The sequence below is a fragment of the Tupaia chinensis genome, unplaced genomic scaffold (assembly GCF_000334495.1).
Source record: "Tupaia chinensis unplaced genomic scaffold, TupChi_1.0 Scaffold000317_1, whole genome shotgun sequence".
Lineage (NCBI taxonomy): Eukaryota > Metazoa > Chordata > Mammalia > Scandentia > Tupaiidae > Tupaia > Tupaia belangeri.
The window spans coordinates 1,605,890-1,618,404 of record NW_006159810.1 but is presented as its reverse complement, the minus strand read 5'-3'; the positions used below and the strand labels follow the sequence as shown (position 1 = coordinate 1,618,404).

General features: G+C 39.8%; 1 protein-coding gene across 1 annotated transcript in view; it reads left to right on the top strand.

The window, feature by feature from the left end:
* Positions 1 to 244: 244 nt before the first annotated feature.
* STRN (striatin) overlaps positions 245 to 12,515 on the top strand; it is a gene marked incomplete at its 5' end in the record, with an annotated part of 72,532 nt that continues 60,261 nt past the window's right edge. The window contains 1 exon segment of the mRNA XM_027772994.1: positions 245 to 348. Coding sequence (XP_027628795.1) covers positions 245 to 348 — 104 coding nt within the window.

Sequence of the window (12,515 nt, the reverse complement as noted above, 5' to 3'; positions counted from 1 at the left end):
AGGATGCTCCTCTCTCTCACCGTCATGTGCACATGCACACACACTGTCATTACTAAAGAAAAAATTGAAACATTTTTCCTCCTCGTAGTCAGAGCTTTTCTCTATTTTTTACATAGTTTGTCACAGATAAGTATAGGAAATATTTCAGCATCTAATTGTCCTATCTCACAAAGGTTCTTTTCTCAAATAAGGTTTTTCAAAAATATTAATCTAAACTGAGTTTGTCTTTTCTCCCCCTACTTAGGCCCAGATTGCCTTTCTTCAAGGAGAAAGGAAAGGTCAAGAAAATTTGAAGAAGGATCTTGTGAGGAGGATCAAAATGTTGGAGTATGCTCTTAAGCAGGAAAGGTAAAATCAAAGTAAAATGAAAGACAGTGTTCAGAATAGTTTTTTATCATTCTGAAAATAAATCCAAATTTTAATACTATATACTCTTGATTTCAGGACTATCTCTAATAAATATTTCAATAAATGGTTGTTGATGAATGAATAATTTAGTATTAATGATCAATACACTGATTTATAAGATTAAAGAATTTTTAGCAACATTTTTCCCCTTCCCTGCCTTTTCTTATGAAACCTATGTAGTTCTTGAGCTATAACTATCATTTCTTTATGAAGTTGAAATACTTTTGAGTTGTAAGGGAAATATTTGTAATTCTTACACCTTCCTTTTCCTATCATTTAATATTATTCAATTTGATGTATTTTCTTTTAAAAAAATTGGTCTGACAGGCTATGTCAAAAGTCTTTTTAGGGACCGGCAGATGGTGCTGTGCTTAAGGGTGCTGGACTACCTCATGGCCAACTGTGCTTCAAGTCCTGGACCTGGTGGCTTGCTTTCTCACTTTCTCTCTCCCCTCCCTCTCCCTCTCCCCCTCTCCTTCTCTCTCCCTCTCCCTCTCTTCCCCTCTCCCTCTCTCCCTCTCTCTCCCTCTTCCCCCCTCTCTCTCCCTCTCTCTCTCTCACATACACAGTCTGTCCCTCTCTGGTCAAATTAAAATAAATAAAGTTAAATGCAATTATTTAAAAAACATTCTTATAATAGATTTTTTGATGTTTTGTTCTTTTGCTACTATCCATCCAGAAGCTAATCTTACCCTTCTGTTTTGCTAGTGTCTAAGATTCTTGGTAACTAAATTTGGGTCATAAGTAAAAGAAAATAGGTCACGAATGAAAATTTTGGAAGTTATCATGTGAATGAAAGCATTTTCTTTAATGATTGGTATCTGGATTTTTTTTTGCCAGCCATTGAGATAATTGAGTACTTAAAAGTGATATTGGGATTCTCTTTTCCTCCTTTTTATTTTTAACTCTTTTTTAGTGATCAGTAATCTTTTATATTTTTGAGGTTGGTGAATGGGCTATTTGTGAAACCACTATAAAATAGTATTTAGCAGGGAACCAGCAGTTAGCGTAATGGCTTTGTTGCTGGAATCCCATGTAGTCGACTGCGGTTTGCATCCCGGACCCGGTGGCTTAAAACTCATGCTGGGCGCGTGTGTGTGCGTGCCCAAGATCCCAAGAGGAGAATGGAGGAGAAGGGTGATTTCTCGCTTTCTGTCTCTATGTCTCTCCCTGTCTGTCTGGCGAGTGCACGTGCCCTGTAGTGAAAACCTCTCCAAAAAAAAAAAAAAAAGTATTTAGCAGGTGATATTTATGAATATCAAAAAGTAGATAAAAAATTTTATTAGAACTTATTTTCATCTTCATATAGAATATTTAAATGACACGAGAGATTGAAAAAAGTTTGAAAAACTTGAAAAAATATTTTTAAAAGTAGGCAAATGGGGGGATACTTTAGATTTTTTCTTTTTTGGGGAGAGGTTTTTGCCATGATGTGTGCATGCCTGCTGCAGAGAGAGAGAGACAGTGAAAGAATATGAGAAATCACCCCTCAGAAGGGATGGCCATGCCACAATCCCTTCTCCTCCTGGGATCTTGGTCATACATGCACACATGCCCGGTATGATTTTCAAGCCACTAAGTCTGGAACTTGAACTGCAATTGACCTTGTGAGAGTCCAGAGCCCCAACCATTACCCATTACACCACCTACTGGCCCTGATAGTTCCCTTTTTTGGTTTTTTTTTTTTTTTTTTTTTTTTTTTTGGGGGTTTTTTCCCATAGGGGCGGGTTCTCTAGACAGAGAGACAGAAAGCGAGAAATCACACTCCAGATGGGATGGCCACGCCGTAATCCCTTCTCCATTCTCCTCTCAGGATCTTGGATACGCATGCACACGTGCCCAGCGTGAGTTTAAGCCACTGGGTCTGGGTCTTGAACCGCGGTCGACTACGTGGGAGTCCAGCAACATAGCCATTACGCTAACTGCTGGTCCCTGGAGTGGTTTTTTTTAAGGCAAGAGAGAGACACAGAGACAGAAAGTGAGAAATCACACCCCAGTGGGAATGGCCACGCCACAATCCCTTCTCCATTCTCCTCTTGGGATCTTGGACATGCACGCATATGCGCCTGGCATGTGTTTAAGCCACTGGGTCCAGGATTTGAACCGCGGTTGACTATATATGGGAGTCCAGCAACATAGCCATTACGCCAACTGCTGGTTCTGGTATTTCACATTTTAAACTGTCTAAATTACTGGCTTAACCACAGAGACAAAATAATGGCATTAATAATGGTGACTATTGAAGCCAGAAGGTGATATGGTAGTTAAGATACTGGACTCCCATATGGCCAACTGCATTTAAGAACCAGACTCTGAAGCTTGAAAATTATGCCCAGCATGTGTGCGCGCATACCCCAAATTCCAAGAGGAACCTGGAGGAGAAGGGATTACAGCATGCCCATCCCTATAGGAGAGTGATTTCTCCCTCTTCCTCTTTGTCTCTCTCTAGTGAGCACGTGTACCTTATGGCAAAAACCCGGAAAAACAATGGCAACTATTTATTCAGTAGCAATGTGTACCAAGCTTAAAGACTTAAAAACTATTTATGGGGACCAGCAGATGGCATAAGGGTTATGTCGCTGGACTCACACTTACTTGACCATGGTTTGAGTCCTGAGTCCCAGTGGCTTAAAACTCACACCAGGCATATGTGAGTACATACTCAAAATCCCAAGAGGAGAATGGAGGAGAAGGGATTACAGCATGGCCACCCCCTCAGGGGAATGATTTCTCACTGTCTCTCTGTCTCTCCAGTGAGTGCATACACCCTGTACACCCTATAGCAAAAATCTTTCTTTAAAAAGAAAAAAACTGTTCATGTAGAATAAAAGAACTATAGTGGAGTTGTAATTCAGATTCCTCACTTCTGTCCCTTCTGAAGCTTATAGTCTTTATCAGTATGTTTGTTATGTAATCTAATAAAATAGGAGAAGTAAAATACACAAATACTAAAGTAATCAGGGATGGAGTGTGTGTGCTTGTGTGTGTGTTGGTGTGTATATATAGACTTGTAAACCATAGAAGTGCAGCGAAGTAGAGGTGCTTTGGTAGAAGTCTGTACAGGGTATAGTCAGGTCACAAAGAAGCAAGTGGAAAACAGGAGTGGAAAGGAAGGCATAGTTAGAGGAGGTGAGGCTTAGACAGTTTCGTAAAAAATAAGGTGCTTGCCAAGCAGGCAAAGTACAAGAAGTAGAGTGTACATGTTTGACATAGTACAAAGCAGTATGGTATGTCCAGGAATTTGTAATCGTTATGTGTGGAAGGTAGAATGTTAGCTGTGATTTGATGACTGATAAAGGTAGAAGGGACAAGAGACAGATTGTAGAGAATGTAGCTAGGAAGTTTATCATTACGTAGTAGGAAACATGGAACGTTTTAAAAATGTTTTGTTATAAAATATTAACTTTTTTTTTAAGCTTTTGCCTTAGGGTATATGCCCTCACCAGAGAGAAAGAGAGGGGAAAGTAAGAAATCACCCCTCTGGGGATGACCATACCACATTCCCTTCTCTGTCATTGTCCTCTTGGGATCTTGGGGGCACGCATGCACATGTGTCTAGTGTGATCTTCAAGCTGCCAAGTTCCAGGAGTCCCAACACGGAGTAGATCATGGGGGGATCTAGTGCTGCCAGGACCAGCTCGGCATGAACACGTTTTCTGAGTGCAGGAGGCTATGGAGAAGAAATAGACGCAATAACGAACACACAAAGACACACAAGTAGGGACCAGCAGTTGGCGTAATAGCTATGACACTGTACTCCCCTGTAGTAGACTGCGGTTCGAGTCCCGGATCCAGTGGTTAAACTCAGTGCGTGCGTGCCCAAGCCCAAGATCCCAAGAGGAGAATGGAGGAGAAGGAATTGTGGCATGGCCATCCCCCCCACCCCACCCCCGCCCCGGGGGGGTGGTGATTTCTCGCTTTCTCTTTCTCTGTTTCTCTCTCTCTCTCTGGTGAGCGCACATGCCCTATAGCAAAAACCTCTCAAAAAAATATTTTTTTTTAAAAGACACAAGTATAGAACAACAAGGATCCAGTGGGCATAGCTTCTCTGTTGGAGAGGTTGGGTTCAGAATCAGGCTCAGGTTTATTCTTTCAAAGAGCAGAAAATGGGGGAAGGGGAAAATAGGATGCAAAGGGAATTGGAAAGAAGGAAGTGGAATGCAAAGAGAATAGGGGAGAAGGAATTGGAATGCAAAGCCAGTTGGTTTTGGATGTAAATCATCTGAAGGTGTGAGAATGACTGGCGCCAAATCTTTTTGGAGGGGGACAACCTGATCAACAGCAACAGGAAGATAACCATTGACAGCAGGCATATACTGCTTTCGTATGTAGATGCTTCTCTATAGCCCTGCTAGAGTAGCTTAAGGAAGTACATTTCTGCATGTGTTTAAAGGCCACATGTTTTCAGACTGGCTGCTCTCCACACAGTGCCTTAAGGTCCGTGCCACTTGCTGGCCCTGCAATTGACATTTTGTTATATTTACTTTAAAATACTGGCTCTCTGTGTGTTTGTTATTTTTCCTTAAATAATTTGCTACTTAGCTTGTTCTCAGTTAAATATTTCTGCATATATTTTCCAGTATATATAATATGTATATGTGTGTGTGCGCGTATGTGTATTTGTGTGTGTGTGTGTGTGTGTGTGTGTTTGTATTCCCATAGCACAAGTATTGTGGAGAGAAAAGTGAACTAGCAGGAGCCAAGGAAATAGAAATACAAACACACACACACACACACATTTTTTTTTTCCCCTTTGGCTAGAGGTTACATGCACTTGCCAGAGAGAGGCAGAGAAACAGGAAGAGGAGAAAGCATTCTCCATGGGGGATGGTCACACTGTAATCCCTTCTCTCTCTCCCTCTCTCTCACTCACTCACTCACATTAGGATTTTGAGCACATGCTCCAGGACCAGGACGTGATCTGTGTGGTCAGACATATGGGATCCATCTACCTTAACTACCAAGCCACAGAGCGGGCTCAATGTAATTATGTAATTTTATATATATTCGCTATTCTAATGTTAATAAAGCATGGTTTTCCTGGTCTGGGATCCCATCTAGGATCCAGTATGGAAATACATATTGCAGTTAATCATTATGCAATTAAAAGGTCTTCAGAATAAAATGGCATGACATGTATTTTAGAAAGATCATTTCGATCTCAGTGTGGGGGGTGGAATGTGAAGGTCTGTTAATGCAGGCAAAAAGACAGTAGACAGAGAGGAGAAATGATAACATAGTAACTGCTGAAACAGAGAGGTCGTAACCATAAAACATTCTAAGTAGAATCTATAAAATTTGGAAATAGTATAGAATTTGAGAAAAAAAGATAATCCAAGAATGACTCCCAGGTTTCTGGCTTGAGTGGAGATAATATATAGTCATCCCTTCATATCTGCAGGGACTTGGTTCCAGGGCCCTCTATAGATGCTCAAGTCCCTACCTTATGTAAAACGGCCTCTGGGCTGTGTGTTTTCCCTTACATGTTTAGTCATCTCTATTTCTTATAATGCCTATGATAGTGTAAATAGTTATGGTAATGTATTGCATAGGGAATAATGGCAAGAAAACAGTCTGTACCTGTTTAGTACAGATGCAGTCTATTTTTTTCCTGAATATTTGTATTCCACAGTTGGTTCTATCTGTGGATGTGGAACCTATGGATGTGGAGAGCCCTCCTGTACTTGGCAATTGTCAATATTGCGAGTGAAGTGAAAGCAATAGTTGAGATAGAACAAATATTGTGGAAAGAAAGATCAGAAGCCACAGGAAATAGAAATGTTTGAGGAGGAGGCAGAGGAAGAAAAGCCAACAAAGGCATAGTTAGAGAAGGAACAATGAAAAGGGAGCGGTTTGGAAGCAAGCTAAAAAGAGAGTTGGACAAGCAGACCTGTAGTGTACTGAAAATAGTCTGGGATTTCACAGGCTGGAGCTTGTTGTTGTCCTTGCCAGAGCAGCTTCAATGAGGTAGCAGGAACATAAACCAGATCACACGAGACCAAGGGGTGAGCAGGATAAAGTGGAGACAGAGTCACTGTTTTTTCAAGAAGTTCTTTGAAGAACAGAAGAGAAAAGAACCGGCCAAATTCAGGGTAGTTTTTTTCTTTTTTTTTTTCTCCCTGTTTTCTTTTCCTTAGCTAATGGGATGCTCTGGAGGAGTCCCCAATTTTATATCTTCTGAAGTTTGAGAAATGATTTTAGATTATTCCTGGTGTAATTTAAGTGTAATGCATGAAGGAACAAAAAACATGTCACTTTGGGGCTTAGCGCTCCAGAACATTTCAGCTCATTTTATCCTAAAATTATTTTAGTTTCTTAATGTCAGGAATTAAAAATATATACATTTTATAGAAAAAATTGGAAACACACACTTAGACTAGTATTTTTACTAGTATATCTCCTAGCTTTACTAATTAATATTTTTTGTGAGTTTTATCTTGATGCATTTTAGAACAAATTTTAGACATTTTGTCTTTGCTTGTAAACTTGTAAACATCTAAGAAAAGATCATAATTTTTTGTCACTGCGTAACAGGTTTTCTTTCTTTTTTTTGAGCAGCTTTTTGCTCTAGGGCACATGTGCTCTCTAGAGAGAGACAGACAAAAAGCATGAAATCACACCTCTATCTCCCAGGGGTGCTGGCCTTGCCGCAGTTCCTTCTCCTCCATTCTCTTCTCAGGGTCTGGGGCAACCATGTACGCACATACGCCCGGCATGAGTTTTAAGCCACTGGGTCTGGGACTTGAACCACAGTCGACAACATGGGAGTCCAGCAATGTGACCGTTATATCATCTGCTGGTCCCAGGTAATAGGTTTTCTTTTTTTTTTTTGAGAGATATTCACTGTAGGGCACGTGCGCTCGCCAGACAGACAGAGAGAGACATAGAGACAGAAAGCGAGAAATCCCCCTCCAGGGGGGATGGTCACGCCGCAATCCCTTCTCCTCCATTCTCCTCTCGGGATTTTGGGCACGCATGCACACGCGCCCAGCGTGAGTTTTAAGCCACCGGGTCCGGGACGCGAACCGCAGTCGACTACGTGGGAGTCCAGCGACATAGCCATTACGCTAACTGCTGGTTCCCCCAGGTAATAGGTTTTCTAAGCAGTCCCATTTTAAGATACAAATTAAATAAAACTGAATATTTGAAGTTACAGAGGAGTTGATTACTTATTTAGTAATGGATTTATCAAAGCATTCTTTAAAGTGCAGTATCATTTTCAGAGTCAGCAAGTTTACAAACAATTTAAAAAGTACCCAGTGTGTAATCTGAATTTTTTTTCAGGAACTTCAAAACATAGGAACTCCAAATACTATATAAAATAGAATAAATTCTCCCATTTTTTCTTATTTCTTTCCATTCACTGTTACTTTCCTTTAATGTATGCTATAATAACCTAACTGTCCTCCTTCCCACTCATCTTTTCATAGTCTAATTTGTCTTCGACATCTGTTGGATTCATTTTCTTTTCTTTTCTTTTCTTTCTTTTTTTTAAAAATGTTTTTGCCATAAGGCACGTGTGTTTGACAGAGGAAAAGTGAGAAATCCCTCCCCCAAAAGGGGATGTTCACACTGCAGTCCCTTCTCCATTCTCCTCCGAGGATCTTGGGCATGCAGGTACACATGTCTTCTGTGAGTTTCAAGCTGGCAGGTCCAGGGCTCAAACTGGCTGACAATGTGGGAGTCCAGCACCTCAACCTCCATAGCACCTACTGGCCCCCGGATCCCTTTTCTAAAACACAGATGTGATACTATGTTATGTTCCTGCTTAAAATGCTCTAACTTCAAAATTATTCTTAGTAAAATTCTTCACAACCAGCCCACTTTCTAGTCCCTTATCTGAATTCTTTCCTTCTATACCTTTGGGTAGTGAATATACTGTTTGAATTTTCTTGACCTCCCACTTTTTTTTCTTATTTATTCCTTCTGATAGAAATTCTCCATCAGTCCATTTGTTTAATTGGAAAACTCCTTCTAGTTTTTTTTCCTAAAGAATTATTTTTAAAATCTTATTATTTTTAAAAATTTGATGAGAGAAACAGAGGAGAAATGAGAAAGCAAGCCACCAGATCCAGGACTTGGACTGTGGTCTGTCATATGGGAGTTCAGCGCCTCAACCACCACACCATCTGCCAGCCCCAAAAAAAAAAGAAAGAAAGAAATCACACACACACAAAAGAATTATTTTATTTTATTTATTATTTTTAAATTTGCTGTAGGGCCCATGGGCTTATGAGAGAGAAAGAGAGAGAGAAAGTCACTAGGTTTAGGACTTGAACTATGGTTGACCATGTGAGAGTCCAGTGCCACAACCACTCTGCCATCCGCTAGCCCTGCTACTGGATTTTTTTTTTTTTTTGAGAGATTTTCACTGTAGGGCGCGTGCGCTCGCCAGACAGACAGAGAGAGACATAGAGACAGAAAGCGAGAAATCACCCCCCAGGGGGGATGGTCACGCCGCAATCCCTTCTCCTCCATTCTCCTCTCGGGATCTTGGGCACGCACGCACACGCGCCCGGCGTGAGTTTTAAGCCTCCGGGTCCGGGACATGAACCGCGGTCGACTACGTGGGAGTCCAGCGATATAGCCATTACGCTAACTGCTGGTTCTCCAGCTACTGGATTTTTTGAAGTTTACCTAAAATCTGTGTTGTAAATTGAGTATTACTTACGTGAAATACTTAGGGCTAGAATTTTTTGGATTTTGGATTTTTTAAAAAATTAGAATATGAGCATATATATATATATATAATAATGTGTTTGGGGATGGAGCCCAAGCCTAAACATAAAGTTTATGTTTCATATACACCTTATATCCATAGCCTGAAGTAATTTTATGCCACATTTTTGTATTGTAACATTTGGCTGTGACCTACTTGAAGTTAGGTGTAGAGTTTTCCACCTATGGTGTCATGTTGGCAATCAAAAGTTTCAGATTTGGGGGGGGGATTTTAAATTTTGGATTTTTGAATTAGGGATGATCAGCTAGTATATCTAGTAGCCTTCTTTGACACCACCTGTGACAGACTTAGCTAATCCTTATCTGCATTCCTGTAACCCTTGATAGAACCCTTATAGAGCTTATCGCAGTGTGCTCTAGTTATTTATTTACATTCCTGTTCCCTTTTCTCTCCCTTTACTGACTCAAGCTACAGGTTATTCCCAGGAGCCTGGCACATTATAGGAATTCAATTAGAAGTTCATTGAGATTAAGGAAGTTATTTTTAGCATCAACATTTAAGATATGATTGGGATGCTTTGTTATATTCCTAGCATGTTGTATGTAGTAATAGGCTTTTTTAAAAAAAAGAATTATTTTATTTAACTTATAATTTATTCATTTATTCATTCACTCATCTATTTATTTATTTATTTTAATTTGACCAGAGAGGGATAGAATGAGTGAGAGAGAGTGAAATCAAGCTGCTAGATCCAAGACTCGAACCGTGGTCGACGATGTGGGAGTCCAGCATCCCTAACCACCATGCTACCTGCTGGCCCCAATAATAGGCTTTGAAACAAAGTGAGAATGAGACTACTTTAATGTGTTATAATTATTAAACACTTTTATACAGTTTTATCCAGTAAAGGCCAATTGGGAGGCCAAGGTGTGATCAAACATGGAATTGTTAGATGTGAGTCTGCTTATTTATCCTGTCTCCAGAACTAGAGAGAAAAGAGTGTAGGAAACAAAAAAGATTGGTAATGGGGCCAGCAGGTGGTGTTTTTGGCTAAGATCACTGGCCTCCCACATGGCTATCTGCAGCTCTAGTCCCTGACCTGGTGGCTTGCTTTCTCACTCCCCCCTCTCCTGTCTCTCTCTGTCCCATTCTGGTCAAATTAAAGTAAATAAATTAAAAAGTTAAATAAAATAATTTTTTTAAAAAAAGATTGGCAACACAATGAGCTGAAATGTTAAAACAGTGAGAAACCATATGAGTGGGAAGGTATTTTAGCATATTGACTTTGAAAGGAGTTTTATTAAACTTGAAGAGGGTTCTATGAATAAAGTATTTTTTAGTGAATTTAACAATTTGGTAGGGAATTTAAAGGACCATAGCTTGTGGTAAATATAATGGTTCTTTACATATTTTCTATTTTTCTAATTTTACTTTATTAATTATTTCAGGCTGTGGCGGTTGGGACTTGATCTGTTTCTCTCCACACAGGGCTTAACCACTGCACTATGGCATGTACATGTGCCTGGTGTGCTGTTTAGCTGGGGTCAGGATTTTAACCAGTTGCCCATGTGGCTTTAACTGCTGCACTACAGGGCTGGACCTTTTTCTAATTTTTAATGAGTATTAGTTCATAGTGTGTTACTAGTTTTGTTCCGTTTATTTTGTGGAGTATTTTCCATTTCTTTTCTCATGAATTCTGTTGCAGTTTTTTCTAAGACCACTGGAATGCACTATAATGCAATATTTTTTGTTTAAAAATGTTTTTCTTTTTTCACATTAACATGAAATATAAACTCCATAAAGTTTTATTGCCACTTTTATTTAAAAACCTTTGTAGTATAATCTGTCCTCAGGCCAGTTACTTTCAGCTGCTATTTTAATTCCTAGAAAGTATTGTTAATTTGTCTTATGGTAAAAGTGTATTTCCAGGAAAATGGAAGATTGACAATTACATTAAGAACTTCTTAATTTCTCTGGTAATTGTAAGTCAAATTAATGCCTATAAAGTTTACCCCCTTGGGGTCAGCAGTTAGCATAATGTTTATGTTGCTGAACTCCCATGTAGTCAGCCACAGTTCGAGTTCCGGACCCTGTGGCTTAAACTTACGCTAGACGCGTGTGCGTGTGCATCCAAGATCCCAAGGGGAGAATGGAGGAGAAGGGATGGCGGTGTGGCCATCCCTCCAGGGGGTGATTTCTCGCTTTCTGTCTCTCTGTCTTTCTCGTGAGCACATGTGCCCTATAGCAAAAACCTCTCAAAAAAAAAAAAAAAGTTATTCCCCTCCCCCCCAATAATCAATGTTATTACAAATATTTTGAAATAGACTAGGAAACATTTAGTTATGGTAAAATCTTTGTGATTAAGGATACATTGGGAGTAGAGAAAAAGATGTTCTAGGTAATTTGTATCAAACAGGTTTACTAAACTTAAAGAAAGGAACTATAGGGACCAGCAATATGTGTAATGGCTATGTCGCTGCTGGACTCCCACATAGTTGACCACAGTTTGAGTCCTGGACCTGATGGCTTAAACTCACGTCAGGCGTGTGTACATGAGTGCTCAAGATCCTGAGAGGAGAAGGGATTGCGACGTGGCCATACCCCCTAGGGGGAGATTTCTTGCTTTCTGTCTCTCTGTCTTTCTGGCGAAAGCACGCGCCCTATACCTCTAAAAAAAAAAAAAAAAAAAAAAGGACAAGGAACTATATATTATGTATCAATAGTTAATTAATTAAATAACAACAGAAATTTCTCTTTTGCCTCAGCTGAAATGAGTCCATTTTTCTTTCCAAAGAAATATTAACTGATATCTTATTTATCAAATCCTTCCAAATATTCTATGCTTATATATAATTTTTTTAAATGCTCTTAATGCAGGGCTAGCAGGTGGCATAGTATTTAAAGTGCTGGACTCCCACGTGGCTCACCATAGTTTGAGTCCCTGATTTCGCAGCTTGAGAATCACCGCTAGCACCTGTGCTTGTGTTTCCAAAAATCCCAAAAGGAGGGGACCAACATGTGGTGTGGTGGTTAAGGCACTGGACATTCCCACATAGCCAACCACGGTTCGAGTCCTGGGCCTGGTGGCTTGCTTTCTCGCATTCTGTCTTTTTTTCACTCTCTGTCTTTCTCTGGTAAATTAAAAAAAAAAAAGAATAAATAAAATTAAAATTAAATAATCAAAAAAAAAATCCCAAAAGGAGATTGGAGGAGAAGGGATGGCATGGCGATTTGGCCATCCTCCCTAGAGGTGATTTCTCACTCTTTCTCATTGTCTGTGTGTGTCTCTCTCTCTCCAGCGAGCAAACATGCCCTATGGCAAAAATATTTAAAAAATAAAAATACACATATGAAAACATATTGTGCATACTCTATTCTAAAAAATTTTTGTGGGTCCAGCAGACGACATTGTGGTTATGTCCTTGGA